Genomic DNA, 17,721 nt, shown 5'->3' on the forward strand with positions numbered 1-17,721 from the left:
ATTATCAAATTGATAGTGATACAATTCCTATCTAATCACAGCTCCGGACAGGTAAAATTATGAATAAATAAACACCTGAAAGGACCTGCTCATCTTGTCAGCATTGTTGTCATCTCCCATGAAGCCTAAACAAATATGTCTGCCAGGTGTCTTACCTTGCAGAGTAGTCACAAAATGGACGTTGGAGGTAATTATAGAGCTTGAGATATGGAAGGGAAACTTTGTGTGTGTTTGTGTGTGTGTGTCTATATTTCTATATCCCATGTTGAAAGAGAAAGAAGGTATGAAGTATGAAGCTCAGTTGCTTTTTGGTTGTCTGATTGCTCTGCTGCCCCCTTATAATGATAAAAACAACTTTATGTCATTTGATTGTTCACTGTTTCTGAGGCCTTTTGTTGCAGGCTCAGTCTTATATATGCACTATACTGTATGCCTTAGTCTAAGCCAAGGACAACAGAAGAGGCTACTGGGAAAGCCCAACAATGAAGGTGTCTGTTTGCATGTCTGGATTTGTGTGTGTGTATGAGTGTGTGTGCGCATACGTGCGTGTGTTTGTCTCCCACACGGCCCCGCTGCTGCCACTCACTGTAAACTAGTATGCAGCTCGTCACAGACAGACGTTGACACACTCCCAGTCTAATGTGCTCATTAGGGACTGCACAGCACACACATAATTGATAGCCATGACACACACGATGCATACACACATTATTGCAAAAAACAGTTTCCTTTTTTTAATGCTGCAGTAGAAAACAAGGTTATATGAAGTCATATAATGGGGGTTCATTGTCAAGAACAACAACAACAGAAAACGAAAGAACGAAATGAAAAAGACTAACGGCACAGAATGCATTACAGTATCTGTGCTGTTTACATGCCGATATTTTACACATAAGGATTTTTTTTTATTTCTCTACCCTGGCAGCTGTCAGTTACTTCAGCAAATTAACTGCCAAAAATGTAGCAGAACTTGTCACTCAAGAGGTTAGTGTAACCATGGTTACCTTTCATAGCCCAAAAAGATAAAGCTGCAGTGTGGAATCATGGCAGAGTAATTAGACAGAACAAAAAAAACAAAAAAAAACAACAAAAAAAACAGGACCAATCAAAAAGGCATTCAACAATATGAAACAACCAAGAGTGCTTATAAATAACAGTTTACATGTGAAATATCTTTATAAAGTAACATCTTTTTTGTACAACCTTTAATATCTTTTTAGTGTTCATACAGCGGCACATGTAGAGTAGTGTCTGGTAAAAAGAGTCTTTAACCCTTTGAGCACGAGTTGGGAATAAAAAGATTCACCTGTTGTCATCCTTTTGCTACCTATCTTTTTTCGTATCCTTTGATTAAATAACACATTTATAAAACTATTGTGCAAAACAATTTTATTTATGTCTTCATATACTGTGCACCAGCAGATAGTCATAATCCTTTTAAATTAAAAAATATAGAAATTATGCATAATTTAGACAGGAATTAGTTAATATGTTTTTATATACATATTTTACACAGACCTGAATTAATATAGGTCCCTGATCGACCAAAGTAAAAGACTTCAGATTTCTTTTTTTTTCTTTTTTTCTTACCACATAGCTACAATGCTTGTGTCAAGTCCTGCAAACATATCTCAAACAAATATTAAGCCCAAGATGAAAACCTTGCAGTGAGTAGAGAATCTCCTTTTAAAAAAATGCTTTCATGTCTAGGATTAGACCCACTGTATGTCTGGGAAGCAGGCATTGCAGACACAATGCACACATTGTCCATCTAATTCTCACAATAGCTTCAATAATTCACAATCTCAAATCTTGAGTCAATAGTGTTTGGATCTTAGGTGTAGAAGTGCTTTGACGTACTCAGAGGGTTAAATTTTAAATGCTGACTCCAGCACAAAAAAGAAAAAAATTAAACATAAGAGCGAGCGAGATAGTGAAAAAAAGAAAAAAAATCATGGAAAGTGCACCAGATTTAGTTAGAAAATGTTTAACTAAACTGTTTTATTTATGCATGCAGCTTATCACATCCCAGTGATGTCAAAATATAAAGGAACTTAATTCCATTTACACAAGTTTCAAAATACACACCACTTCATTTTAGAATTTCTTTTTTTAAACCTTCATATACTGTATCTTCTCAATGACAACAGCCCCCATCTGCACAGTTTGAAAAAAAGTCACTCTATTCCTGTCAAAGGAGATCACTAAAATCGAGTGTCTTGGGCCAGAGTGAGTCTACCTCACACAGCGACAAAAGGAAAAAACAACTGCTACAACACAAAATTTAAAATCATGTGCCAAAACTCAAAACAGTAGTTGTATGGCATCTTTGTGCAGTTCCATCATGTTAATAATCCATTCTTTTCTTTGAAAGAAATGTCTGTGAAAGGCTTAAGAGAGACAGAGCAAGAAAGAGTGAGCCATTACAAAATAACGCAGCATTGTCCCCAGCCAGTGCTACTGTTTCTCCAGCTCACACACATACATGAGGTGGTCCTCGGGGGACTTCCCATGAGTCTTGCTCAGGTGAAGCTTGACCGCGTGCTTGCTTGCAAAAGTCCGGTTGCAGAGCTTGCACTGGTACATAGCCCCACTGTCGTCGTCGTCGGGGGAGGGTGACGGGGATTCAGTTGAGGGCAGAGAGGTGGTTAAGGACGAGGGGAGGGAGATGGGTACAGAAGAGGGCAGGGATGTGGGTAGAGAGGAGGGTAAAGGGTGGCTGGATGGATGAAGATTAGAGAGCAGTTTTTCAGATAGTCCTTTGGTGTGGCGTTGTTGATGATGTTGCTGCGAAATCTGGCTGAGCAGCTGCTCCCCAGAAAGCTTGGCCAGGTCTCGCAGACGGAAGCCCAAGTGGGATTCCAAGTGGCTGACATAGGTGGATGGTGAGCGGATCTGAGAGGCGCAGTCACTGCAGAAGAACACAGGGTGACCTGAATCCAAGTTTTTCAAGAACTTGGTGCCACCGGTTCTCCTTAGCTGGTACTTGACGTTAGCCAGCCAGTGGGATATCGTAGTCATTGAGAGACCAGTGAAACGGGAGATGTGCATTCTCTCCTGTGGGCTCAGGTCCGACATCATGTACTTGCCATCACTTGTTTGTCTCAGACTGGAAGCAAACTGGGCTTGTAGGATGAGAAGGTGTTGAGGGTTCCAGTTGGACTGGCGGCCTTTACGTTTCTGGGCTGGTGAAACATCTTCTGTCTCCTCCTGTGTGACACCTTCAATGTCGGAGCGCTCAGACAGGCTGGTAGGTGTGGAGGACTTGGAGACAGTCTGACTTTCTGTCAGGTTCCTCAACATGTCAGAGATGTCTGACAGTGCGTTTTCTCTCAAAGGGGAGGTGGACATAAAGGAAGCTACTGCAGCTGAGGCTTTGGTCATAGTGACAGTGGAGGAGGGAGAAATTGAGGATGGGGTGGTTGTGGTGGAAGAGAGAGCCGTTGAACCCAAAGAACCACTACTGCTGTTTTTATCAGCATTTTTGCCTTTGGTGAGATCTATGGGTTGGTCATTGTTTAGATGTTGCTGGTAGAAGTAGCGGTCTAAGCGGTCATTACTGGGCTTTTTGGTCTGTGCTGGTGGGGTGGAAGCAGCCACTGCTGCTTTCTCTGCCAGGCTGTTGCTCATCTTGAACAGCATGCTCATCGGGTCAAGGGAGGGCAGGGCAGGCTTAGCGGCCTTCCCCAGGTGGACGTTCATTACTGACTGCAGGGCGCTGAGAGGGTTGACGAATGGCTGTTCTGGAGGTGGATGGTCTGTGATGATAGCTGTACTGCCACACATGGAGGCAGGCAGGGGGGACGTCACAGCTGTGGACTCCACTCCATTCTCCACAGACTCCTTTATGGAAATATCTCCATTTGAATCTCTGTGATTGGTTCCACCTCCATCACCTACTGTCTTTTCCGTTCCACTTGTATTCTCTGGAGTTTTACAGCCTCCTGCTCTGTTTTCTTTTGGCGATTCTCCTTGGGCTGAGTCCCCTGCCTCGCTGTTGCAGGGTGAGGGCGTGGTACGTCTCAAAGGAGATCCCCTCACAACACCACTGGGCTCTCTCATTTTCTCTTCTACCTTTGCCACTTTCTCTGTCACTTTCTTGACCAGTTCCTCCATAGCATGGAAGTTGTTTTTGGGTAACGGGGAGTTCTGGCGACTGGGAGGGGAGATCAGAGGCTGGATCTTACCAGTGGGAGAGAGAATCTCCCCACCAGGGAACATGTACTTAAGGGGAGAGCTCTTCCCAGAGTTGCCTAACGAGAGCTTCATTATGTTTGGGAGCTGGTAGGCAGCATGGATACTGGGATACCCACCCCAGCTTGGAGCTCCATTTTGGGCTTTGTTGATGGCTGAGGTCACTGTGTTCTCCAAGGACTTGAGGATGTCAAGACCCCCTTTCGGACTTTCATCCAGATCCTCCTCTGTCAGATAGGAGTATTTTGAAGAAATATCAAACTTCTCCTCAGCCTCTTCCTCACCTGCTTTCTTCTCTTTGTTGAGATTACCATTGTTGATAATGGACTCTTTAGTGCATTCCTCTTCCCTCTCCTCCTTTTTTATCTCCACAACCATGGCAGTGGGGGAGATGCTGGTTGGAGGAGGCACTGGGGCAGGTGGAGGGGAGAAGGTTGTGGCAGCCAGGGGAACGGACTGGACCTTTTCTTCAGCTGCTGCATTGGGTGTGGGGGTTGGGGTTGAGGATTCTATAATGGGTTTGCCTTTCTTAATAGCAGAGTTGGTGACTTTAATAAAGTGTCCAGTCACCATCATGTGAGCAGTTAGCTCTTGCAGTGTGTCATGAGAGCTGCCACACTCCATACATTTGAGGATCTGTGACTTCCTGGATTCAAACTGCCAGGCATAGCTGGCACCATTCTGGTGTCCATAGCGGTTGTTAGGTGTGATGTAAGGGTTGGTGACCTTCTGGAGTATGTCATTAGAGTCATTGAGGGAGGTGGGCTTAGGTGTGGTGCCTCCATTAGAGTCTGGTGAGCTAGGGATGTCTAGTTCCATTGGGACTCTCTTTCGAGCTGAGGAGATGATCTTAGCTGCCACTGGTGTAACAGGCTCTTTCAGAGGCACTTTCTGGTAGTGTTTCGTCTTGATCATGTGGACACTTAGGTCCTGGAGGGATTCAAAGGAGTGCCCACAGTACATGCACTTCAGAACTTTCTGGGCATCCTCCTTCCCCTCCATCTCTAGCAAGGACCGCTTTCTGGGTTTTGACCACCGTTTAGCACCCTCACCATCTGTCTCGTGGTTATCATCGCGGTAGTGGCCCGTCTCATTCATGTGCACTGTGAGCTCCACTAGTGTGTCATATGCCGCACTGCAGTCCTTACAGCGGAACTTGCTGGCGCCAGTGAATATAGAACCATACAACTTGGAGCTCTGCCGGTACAGCTGGACGGTACTAAAGAGGTTGGGTTCTGTAGACGCTGTGGATACAGCCACTGTGGGATGTTGAACCAGCCCCAGTCTGTTGTTGTGGTTCTGTGAGGCCTGTTGGAGGGTTTTGGCCATAGCTGTCTGGTGCCAGTCATAGCCTCCACTTCCACAGCTACTGCTACTGCTGCTACTACTGCTGCTGCTGTGACTGCGAGGGGGTTTTTCTGCAGGAGGCTGGCTCAGGTTCAGATTCAGTGTGGACCAATAGGAGTTGGTCAGGAAAGAAGTGTAAATGGCCTTCATCTTCTCCAGGCTGTCAGCCACAGACCCTGTTGTGGCTGAAATGGCCTCATCTCCACTTACTGTGGCAGCAGCATTGGCAGCAGCCATCATGACGGAGGAGGAAGATAGGGACAGGGCATTTGAGGGGTCTTTAGAGAGGAGGACATCATCCTCATTTTTAAGTGAGGAGATCTCAAAATCAGACATTCTGTCACTGGATTCGCTCAAGTGAGACTCACTGTCGAGCTCTTGACCAGAAAAGTCAGCAGCATTGGGGGAGTCATGGAAGCCAGTGGATCCTGGCCTGTCCTTTAGAAGGAAGTCCTTGTCTTGACATAGGAACTTGGCAGCAGGCTCCTCCCCCTCCTGTGCTGAGTCATCTCCATCCAGGTCCTCATCCAACAGGGCTGCTTCCTTCTCATCTTCAGGGACGTATGCTGCAAAGAAAAACAAAGAGGGAGAGAGATTTGTTAGAATCATACTGACAGCATATCTAATGATGGAGATCCTCAACTCTGTATTCCTGTTTCTTCACCAAGCCGGGAACTGATAGAAACACAAGATACTGACATTCACACTTTCTCAAGAGGAAACAGTGCAATCATCCAATGGCATTCACAGACAAAGTATTTCCTATCATAAACAGTTGCAGTAATTCTTTTCTAACTTCCACCTTTTACATTGACATTGTTTTCAAATTGGAATCAAGTTACCACCCCCTCCCATTCTCTCTCCACCCCCAGGTCTTTGTTCTGTACTGCAGAAAATCAGAGACAGCCAGAGAGAGAGATGGAGAATGGAAAGAGAAAGATGGAGGGAGGGAGAGGGGAAAAATGTCTCTTTAAACAGAACTTGCCACCTTATTCTTCTCAAGGGGCAACAGCTTGAAATTAAAACTAAATTTGAAATTAATGAAGCACATTCTGGCGGTGGCATTCGTTTCTGAAGTAATAAATTACTTGTATCAACCTCGGAGACAGCGGTTCCTGTCTGTCAATTAATATGTCTTACGCTTCTTCTGCAGACTCTAATGCATTCCCTAACAGACACACTCGCCATTTAAATTAAGCATGCATTTTCACTCATTACACTGCTCAGCCCTCGCCTCCTCGTAAATAAAAATGAATGTATGTACGTTTGCCTGCAACAAATCTCTCCCCGCAAAACCCATTTGCTTCAATTACCAAAGATTAGAAAAAGTTTAGAGTTATTATTTACAGTTTAGCTTCGGGGAGTGGGCTTGAGGCTTTCAATTTATATTCAAATCCCTCTAGTTTAAGAATAATACAATGGAAATCATAAAGAGAAAATATGTATCAAGACAAATCACAGTCTCGCCTCTTTGTACATCTATGAATGTTTCTTTTTTTTTAATAAGTCTATCAAAAGGATAAAACAACATCAGATGAGAAATGCAGCATGCTCACACTTTGTGATTAAGGCTGGATTTCTGAATAACAATTGAAGTGCACGCAGGCGCATGCATACACAAACCTCTTGTTTTCGCAACTACACTGGCAAAGAAGATGAGTGTGTGTATGGACATCAGTGGCCTTGTGCCTAGCATTCCTTTCTGTAACAGGCCATCACTCATCTGAGCTGGTATGTAAACACAGAGCGAGCCGGTCAGTGGGACGGGTGTGGCACAGAAGCACATATTCAATCTGAATCTAACACTTTTAAAGTCACAAAAAGGTTAAATAAATAAAATAATATATAGTAAAATAATATGGTATAAGTAAATTTTGTGGTATCTATGATGAGAGAGAGTAAAATTATGTATAAACAGGAGAATTACAGAGAAATATGCAAGGTAGCTAGGTTGAAAACAAAACTCCAGATAGTGCCTACAGTAAGGTGAAAATGCGGGCCTGAATACATGGGAAAATGCGGGCTTCCACAAGTAATACCTACACAACCTGCCAGCCACATCATACAACACACTTCAGCCGTTACCGACTCCCGTCTCTAACTGAGCACCTCAAGAAGTGTGCGTGTGTGTGTTCGTGTGTGTGTGTGTGTGTATTTGCGTATGTGCTAGTACTGCATCAGCAGCAACACAGAGAGGAGTCTCTGTCATTGTCAGGCTACTGGTTGCCATCGGCGATGATACGACACCACCGTGGGACAAACAGATGCACAGAGACACAGATATCCCAGAGCCCATCACACACACAAACAGGCACACACATACACACCAGTTGTACTGTAACTGCTTTGCCTTCAGGCAATCTCGGGAACTTCTGTGTTGAACATGCAGTTTGCTCTAGCCTTCAGTCTAACAAAAAGGATCCATTTGAAACACTTCAAACACGTTATCTTGTATTAGATGTTGTTATGTGTGATTTAAAAAACTGCTGGGTCACATGACCCCTATCCAGAATGCATCAGTTACTAATGTTTGTCTTTTATTTTTATTGAAGTGCAACTATCTTAAAACCTTGATCCCTTTCTGCTGCATGTTTTAACATTTATGGATATAAAACACACACACACACACACACACACACAAACACACATCCCCCTCTCTCACAGCTTCCCCATCTCCCCCCGTCTCGCTCTCTCTCTCCCTCTCTCTCCCCCACTCTGTCTCAGAGACACATCCACCCGCCCGCACATACGTGCAGCCGAGCAGACCCACATGTACATGCCATCTGTTCTGAATCAGCCAAAACGACAGCTGTTTAAGAGAACAATGCTCTGGCTGAGGAAACAGCCGAACACAGCAGCCTGGCGCTCTCATCAAGGCCAAACATCAATGTGAAATCTCCTTTAAAACACAACATACGCACTCCGCTTCAAATTAGCTGCCTTTGTGTGATAAGAACACGCTGTGTATTTGTGTGTGCGTGTGCCCATCTGTGTACCTGCAACTGTGTGATATGTATAGAGACACATGCAGAGGATCAGGGAGAAAATTGTGTTTGCCAGCAAGACCAGTATGTGCTGAATGAAACCTCGGTGTGTAGGCTACATCCACCTACACGGAGCATGAGGCACACGACTGATTTCTGGACTTGTTTGAGGCAAAGGATGTTGAAATGTGGAAAACATTTGACATTTAATAGGTGCAGTGTTACAATAAATTAATACAATGGCTTGCATTGAATGAGCTGCAGTGGCAGTTTAGGTTCAACTACAGCTGCCTGCATTGTTTTGTGACATCATAAAATAAATACCCTGTTGATTGCAGTTTCAACAGTCTCAATATCCTTGTGAATATAAACGTCGTCCTTGCTGTGATATATTTTATGGGTGAAAATGTGGCTTGTTTAAGTTCATTTTGAGCTTGGCTTACTTCTGCGTGTCACCATCCACCCAAAGCTTGCAGGCAATGTTGCTGTTTCACTATGTGCAGTCGTGGTTCCTAACCTGTTTTGTCTAACAACCCTGTTAGATGAGCTCAAGTACTCTGGTATCATCACCACCCACTATGTTCTAAATGTGTTTCAAATGAATTGATTTGAACACTATTAATTATATAAAAAATGATATCATTGCACATTTTTTTCATACAAGACAAAGTGATAAATCTAGGCTTTGTCTCTCTTGTGCAGTAGGTTCAGTCACGTTTACATTCATAATACTACTACTTAGACTGTTTGAACCATTACTTCTAGCTATTAATTCCACCTCTCTGCTAGATCACCAGTTAGTTTTCACATAATCTCAATCCAACCCTGCGTCCTAGAAATTGTGTTTGTATGTTAAAGGTACAGTGTGTAGGGTTTAGTGGCATCTAGCGGTGAGGTTGCAGAACTGAAACTTCTCCCATGTGCCAAGTGTGTAAGAGAACTATGATGGCCTACAAGAAAACGATTATGGCCCTATGCGGAGAGCCAGTGTTGGATTTATTCCTTCTGGGCTACTGTAGAAACAACATGGCAGACTGTGGAAGAGAAACTGCTCCATAATGTAGATGTAAACAGCTCATTTTAAGGTAACAATAACACAATTCTTATTTTCAGGTAAATATCAACTAATGAAAACATAGTTAGGAATATTATAGACAATTTCTGCTAACTGATGCCATTAAATCCTAAACATTCGACTTTTAGTAAACGTCTTTCTTAATTATGTTGCTGTGACAACATAATTGCAGCCTGAATTATTTTAGACAACATTTCTTTCAGGTATGGAAACACTACATTCACGGCTTCCCAATGAGGGTTTTGGGGAGGATAGCAGGCGTACAAAATGCAGGACCTTGACACCTAAACTCCCCGTTTGTGTCCAGATTCTGATCTTAGGTTTAGGCAACAAAAGTCTTTTTGTTAAGGTTAGGGAAGGATCACAGATTCTTTTTTAATCAAAAATGTAATTACAAAGACTCCTCTCTTAATTGGGGAAATGTTGTGATTTCAGATAAGCTAAATGTTAATAATAAAAAAGGTAATTTCAAATAACAGTGAAGTCACTATGAGTGGATATTATATTGCAAGGTTGTCTATTCTGCTGATAAGTTCAGTATCAACATTTTTGCGACTTTTCAGGTATGTTAATCAGCAACATTTCCTCATTATGTTAGTAGAAAATGTAATATGCACGGCATTATGTTTTCCTCACATCATATTTTCTGTTTCAAATGAGTTGTATATAAATGTAATGTTTAGAAGTGAGGGCTGCTCAATCACACCACACGATGAACCTAAGGCCTGTGTTGTGTCGTCAGCCGCTAGTACCAGGCAGTCTACCGGTTATTGTGACAATAAATAAATTGAAAAAAATAAATAGTTTAATAATATATTATATAATAATAATAAAGAACAATGACAAAATTTCCTCCTGAACATCTAGTTTTTGTTTTTGGTAACAAAAAAGAATTTCTATTTTTTCTCAAATTGGCTGCCTCTCTCTGATCTTTCCCTATAGCCCAGTGGTTGGGAATCACTGTTATGCCCCTAACTTATTAGAAGACTTGTTAGTTTTGCCCTAATAGAAACACACTGTAATATTCCTATTGGGTTCAAGAGAGTGGCTGTTCATTGCCCCACTGTTTCTTTAGCCAGAACTTGGCACAGCATGGTTTCACTGTGTTTGCATGAGTGCAAGACGGGTAAAGGGTCACTCTACACCTTATCCATTATTGTATTTATTGTTGTAGGTAATGCAGTCAAATAAAGCTGCAGCATAATTTATAGTGCAAACCACAGAAGAAGGAGAAAGGAGACATGAATAAATGTGGTAGAAGGAGAGAAGACTTAGGGGAGAGGAGGAGGAGGATGAGGTGGAGAAGAAGGAGGTGGAGGAGAAGGAGGAGGAGGAGGAGGGAGGCAGGGCTTGGAAGGAAGTCAAGAGTGGGGCCACACACACACTCGCACACAATGTGAACGTGCAGAGATGATCCCCAAGGCTACTGGCTTAGGTCCAGGCTGCAAGGTTCACAACACTATGACCCAGGATACTGAGATAAATGTGGAGAAACACACACACACACACAAACACGCGCAAAACCGCTGGAGTAGAAGAAGCCTGGGCCAAACACACCAGGTATGCAGGTGCTCTTTTAATTAGTAGAGAGAGAGAGGGGAGAAGAGAGAGTTCAAGATGAATTGTCAGCAGGGTGGAAGAGGTGGTTTGATCTCATTTTCAGGCGAACAGGCCGGGGAGAGATTGCCGATTCTGAAACCGAGGCAAGCAAGCAAACGCCACAGTTGTTTCCAGGAGAGCTGGAAGGGCTTGGAAATTATTCTTGACATCTGAACAAAATTACAAATCCCTGCTATAATAGCAAATAATTCTAATAATAGGCAGTCAAATGAAACTAAATGGACATTTTGGATTTACAGTCAAAAAAACTTGAAGCTGTGTTTGTGAACTGCGTCTCTGTATTCCTGTCTGTGTGTGTAAAGTGAGGAAATGCTTATGCACTCTGCAGATGTTATGATGTTAGGAAACAGTTTATCATGCTTATATAACCACTTAACAGCCCTATCAGACACACTGGCACGTCAGCGTTGCCTGTTTACACTTCTGCTTAAACCATGCAGTTTCAGCGTGTGTGTGTGTGTGTGTTTGTGTTTGTGTGTGTGTGTGAGACAGACAGACTGAGACAGACTGTCCTCATCAGTCTTATGTAGGGAAACATTTTTGTTGAGATGAAGCTGAAGACAAGTCTGTAGACCAGAGATGAAAGCAACCCCTATCCGAGCTTTCTCACATGTACACTATGTGTGAGTGTATTTATACATATTTGTGCATTGCATGCATCCACCCCCATGCCATTTCCCACTTGATGAGATCCTATAATCTCCACCCTCACCTCCCTCCCTCCCCCTTTTCCATCCCTCCCCAATCACCAGTGCAACCCACATTAATGAAGTTAATTGAATCTGAGATCAATAATACTTAATTATTGCGATTTGACATGCGCAGACAAATTGGTGGGATGGCTTCTATGTGTGTGTGTGTGTGTGTATGTGTGTGTGTGTGCAGCGAGGGTGGTTAAAGGGGCATGGCTGTCTGCAGTGAGCGCCTTGGGATTGGCGAGGCGTGCCATCGATCTCGAGAGGTGTTCCATCGACCCAGACGGCTGACGAATGGAGCTGTTCCCTCAACCGGCTACATGACTTACCAGACCTGTAACATATTTACAGTATCATCGGAATATAATGCACTAATTGCTTCTCCAACGGCCCGCCATGTTGCTAGAAACATTGCTGCACATGCTGTAATAATGACTCGTGCACAAATCACCATGATAGTCCTGCAGGAAATGCGGATAGTAATCAAAAGCAACATTATAGTTACTCTACTTCATAGCTTTTATGTTTTTTATCTCCTAACTATTTCAATATTCTCGTAGTACTACTCAAGGCGTTTGAAATGTAAATGTGAGATATCTATTTGTTTTTGGTCATCACTTCAGTGTTTATTGTTACAATATTGAACTTATCTTGCAAAATTCTAGGTCGGAATTAATTCAATATGACTACTGATATGTTATCACTTCAGTGTAAGATAAAGTACCTTATAAAGTAAACTTGAGTATCAGTACAGATTTCTTACAAAAAAAATGACTGGTAGAAAGTGGTAAACGAAGCCCATGCATATGATTTAAATTTTAATCAAGTGTATTAGTCAGCAAGTGAAATAAATAATGGGTAAATTATACCTACTCTACCTATTTGTTAATAGTAACAGCTGCAACATAGAAAATACATAAAATGTACTCTAAGATATGTTATAATCCCTGCACTGCAACGTGCACATGTGTCAGCACCCATGTAGCAAGGCCAAAGTCGGTTTCATTCATGAGACTGGAGAGAGCTGAGCTGTATTCAAACAATGCCTATAGGTACTATATATACTTCTCTTGGGTCGCTGTTTCTCACATGACACGAACCAATCAGTAGAGCACGGTGTGGTCAATTGTCAATAGTCTCTGAATAGCAAGGCGGTACGGTTTTTAGCACTGTCATCTCTCAGTTGGAAGGTTCCAAGTTTAATTAAGGTACCGTTTACTTAAGACATAAGAAGAAAACTGCTCAAACAAACTGAGTGCAAATTGTTACCTCACATAAAAAAAAAATCTGATAAAAATCCAATACAATAAATGCAAACATATTAAAGGGATAGATACCACAGCATCACAGTTATGGCAAAATCTGTGACGGTGCATCATTTTATGTTATGGAATTTATTGTCATATTGCCCACATCTAGCAGTCGTTGTGCTGAAAAATTGTATTGTCATACTTTATGCAGTTAAATGTCATATGGTATCATTTTTTTCTGCAAGGACCTACAATAGTGTTCTATGCAATGGGTTTGAAAAAAACATTTCAGTCACTTAAAGGTGTACTTGTGGAAAAATACAACATTTACAATGTATATATAAGCTTTCACTGATGTACTGTGCATCCATTCATTCACAGATATTTTTGTTGTAGTTTTAGTTCTACTTGTTGTAGCTATAGTTTCTCTGTTAAAGCAGCATCTTCTAATAATGTGGCAGTGGTATGTTGAAATAAAAATCAAAAATAATCTTCTCCAAACTTGTTTCTTTGTTTGTTTCAGTTTGATTTTTACTACATATTATTTGTATGAATCAGTTCAAGAGGCTGTGGCTCATGATGTAGGTCGTCCTTTAATCACAAGGTTGTTGGTTTGATTCCTTACTCCTGCTTGTCAAAGACACTGACCCCCAACCTGCTCCTGACTGCCAGGCCAAGATCTTGCATGGCCGCTCTGCCACCATCAGTGTGTGTGTATGGGTGAGTAAGGGGAAAAATTAGAAAGCACTTTGTCCGGTGAGGTAAAAAGGCACTATAAATGCAGTCCATTTACAAAATGCAGCCCAATAATAGCTGTTAGATTTTTGTTTGCTCTAAAATGCACTTTTTTTCAGGCCTGTATCTGTATGTACTGTATATGAATTATTTCTATGAGGAACTAGCTCCATGCTGATAAGCAGTAATGAACAGCACGATAGTCCGAAATATGCAAAATGCCTTTCAAAAAAGCTGAGATAATATTAGCATATACAGCACATAGTGGCAGTGGCGTTAGCGAGAGAGAGAGGGAGGATGAGAGAGGGGAGATTAGATTTGGAGTGGCAACAGTTAGTGTGTCTGTCTATGACTGCAGCAGCATCGCAACACACTGAAACACTGCGATTATTCAGAAACACACACACCGTTGTAGCACACTTGTGTACGTCCTTAAATGTTTGTGTGTGTGTGTGTGTGTGTGTGTGTTTGTGTATGTGTTGTGTTAGCCTGGCTAATCATCTCCCCATGCCACTCAGCTGGGGAGCTGCTGACACTGTATTTACATGCTGCTGTTACAGTGCCAATACAAGAGTGTATGCCTGGGCTAGAGAGCTACTGACAAACTCACTGATGCGTGTGTGTGTGTGTGTGTGTGTGTGTGTGTGTGCTGTATTTATACATGTGCAGAATTTACTAAGCAAAACAGATCAATTTTTATAAAAATCAAATGCAGCACCATTTCAAATGAGTTTGTTTTCAAGACAAAGTCAACTTACCACCTAAACACTGATTTTAACTGTGGGAAAGTGTGTGCGTGCATGTGTGTGTGTCTGTGTGGTCTAAAAGCAGCAATATTCAGTTATTTATAAAAATGGTAACAAAAGTGTAAAAAAACAGTTCCAACTAATTATCAAGTCAGTATTTCCGGTTATATCTGACTCTTGGCATCCTAAACACACATGAAAGAGGTGAATAATTCTCCCTCTCTGTCGCTCTCTCCCCCTCTCTCAAACATACACACACACCCAGGCTAACACACACTTGTCGTCAGTAGCACTGAGCCTCTATGTGACCTCTTGCTGACTGTAAAGCTGCTAGTTAATTAAGGAGGAGTTGTAAAGGAATAAGTGATATAGTGTAGACAACAAGGATCACTATCTAATTCAACATCTTGTGTTAAAGATTTATAAAGAAAACAAATGTGAAACCAATCAAAAGGTGGCCGGAAAACAAAAGATGAACTGGGTGAAACCCTTACAGGACAAATTAAAATGAGAAAAGAAAGTAGAAGAGATGACAATGTTGGTTAAATCTGGATGATGCCCCTCTGCTGTATTACAAATGTCAAACATGCTATGAAAGGTGAAATAATAACTAGGTCAGCACCCGTGCATCAGCTGCTAGAAACAGAATATATGCCCAATAAAATTAAATCGTAATTCCCTTTTAACTGATTGAAATGAACAAGACGAGAATGTAATGTGTACATTATAGACCACAACACATTTCACATGCCACTCTGAGGCTCTAACAACCACCAGTCCACACAGCGAATCAGTATAAAATGTGATGTTTAAGGAAAATGCCACATGCTAGTTGGGCCCACTGTTTAGCAAAACAGAACACTACCTTTATCTAAACTAGCACTTCACACACTGATTTGAGTCAGTGTCATTTAAGTTTCGAGCTGCTCGAGGTTTTCAATTTCAAACTTTTAACTGTAGTAGCAGTATGATAGCTACAACTTCCATGCCTGAGCTGGAATAAAGAACTCTAAACCAGCAGCCTGAGAATAGAATAAAACTCACCAAAACCATCTTGGTCAGTCTTGTTAGTCATTTAGTTAGTTAGTCCACTGCTCCAACAATCACCAACTCTGGTTTGACTGAAATAAACCTCAAGTCAATGAATTAGATGTGAAAATAAACAGTTTTTCCTGCTGTCTCTCTGCTCTGGTTTTGCGGTTGTGGGCACGACTCAGGCCGTCGGTCCTGTAACGTTATCCCCGCCAATCGCAGTCAGCTCAGCTGCCTGTTGTACCAGACTGACCTCTGGCGCACTATATGGACTATATGGGATTTCTAAATATCCTGGTAAACTGTATTACCATTTGACAGAATTTGACAACAAAATTACTTATTCATAATATGGCTGGGAAATATGTAGAAAACCAAATATCAAATATGATGCTTTCGACCAAACAGATACTGGAGGGTTGAATATTGGTGTTTTCATTTAATATTTTCACAATGAGATTTTTGATGAATAATCATCAGTAAAGTGACTACAGGCAAATAACAGAACAGAAAAACACCACTTTACTGTAATGCAGCCTTTAAAGCCAGGAAAACACTTACAACATCCAAAATCTTAGACCATATCTTGTTCTCATATCACAATTGATATAATATCAATATGTTGCCCTGCCATAATTCATAAAACATAATGCTGAAAGTAATCAGTGTATTCAAACTAACAGCACAAACCGTGGCCCTTTTTCTAAGGATAGCTCTGTGGAGGCCATTTACCGAAAGAGGTTTTTCAGAAATCTAAGTTGTTATCAAATGAAATAACATATTGCACAGTTCCTCATACAGCTCCTCCTGCTCCTTCCTGTTTAAGCAGGAAACTTACTTCAGGTTTACAATAACTACAGCATGTGTATCTCCATTCATTAGAAAGTGCCGGCAGTGCGTACTAAAAGTATTCAGTTGGACAAAAATCAAATGTGCCAGTACTTTGTAGCGCTCAGTACTGGCCCAATTAAAGCACTGTTCAACATAATATATGCAAGTGTTAGCACAGGGCTCGCTGCTATGATGTGTGTGTTGGAGACACATGGAGGACTATGGTGTCTGGGTTCTAATCGCCTACAGGGGCATTTCAACGGGGCGACATATCCAGAGAACATGAAAATGAATAAAAAGTATATAGAAATACAGTGTGTGTGTGTGTGTGTGTGTGTGTGTGTGAATAGACACACACAGGCAACGATATCTCCCTCACGCTACACAAATATTATCAGTGGGCGACTGTTTGTCAGTAAATGATCCTCTGCCTGTCCTTTGTTATTCAGATAGCTTGCACTTGGAGCAGCCACACTCTCAAAGCCCACAGGGCAACCTAGGGTCATGAGCACTCGTCCCAGGGGATGTGTGTATGTGTGTGCATGTGTGTGTGAAAAACCAGCGGGATGTGCAGAGTTAGCCAAGCAGGGCTGAGCAAGATCCATCATTTCCACCATCTCCCATTTGTTTCTCCTCTCTGAACTCCCTCCATCCTTACCTCCCACTCGTCCTGTGTTCTTCCTCTCTTTAATGCCATTTCCTGCCTCTTTTTCTCTATCTATCTCTCCCTTTCTGCCTCCGTCATCTCCAGCCCATCTCACACACGTAGGCTTGCTGTTTTCTCTTTCACTTTCCCCAGTTAGTTCCTTTGTTTTTCTCTTACTTTTCCGTGAATTCCTCAATATTTTTCGCAGGTTTTCACCATTTTTCCAGAAAACAGATTGGACTTCCCAAGAGGGCAAGGGTGCGCATACAAGTGGCCACCCACCGCTGCGCACACAACTCAAGAAAATACCATAAATACCATAATATACTATGCACAGGGACTAAAATAATACATTTAAGACACACAGACATTGCAGAGGAAAATGCAGCTATATGCCAGCAAGAATTGTGCAGTAATGTCAGTGCTTTTGCACGTTGAGCGAGATTTGCTAAAATAGAGTAGAATTGTCTATGGTCTGTATTCCCCCACACACAAGCACACATGCACACTGTCAGAAACACACACATTCACACACTCTTTGCATTGCAGTCTGGTTAGTTGCTGGG

At 42.0% G+C, this 17,721-nt stretch overlaps 1 protein-coding gene across 1 annotated transcript in view; it reads right to left on the bottom strand.

Moving 5' to 3' along the window:
• Positions 1–708: 708 nt before the first annotated feature.
• The window catches only part of tshz3b (teashirt zinc finger homeobox 3b), a 49,456-nt gene continuing 32,443 nt past the window's right edge, over positions 709–17,721 (bottom strand). The window contains exon 3 of the mRNA XM_050045718.1: positions 709–6,107. Within this exon, the coding sequence (XP_049901675.1) occupies positions 2,458–6,107 (3,650 nt within the window). The 3' untranslated portion in view covers positions 709–2,457. The remainder of the gene's footprint in view (positions 6,108–17,721) is intronic.

Source organism: Epinephelus moara, chromosome 1, assembly GCF_006386435.1.
Source record: "Epinephelus moara isolate mb chromosome 1, YSFRI_EMoa_1.0, whole genome shotgun sequence".
NCBI lineage: Eukaryota > Metazoa > Chordata > Actinopteri > Perciformes > Serranidae > Epinephelus > Epinephelus moara.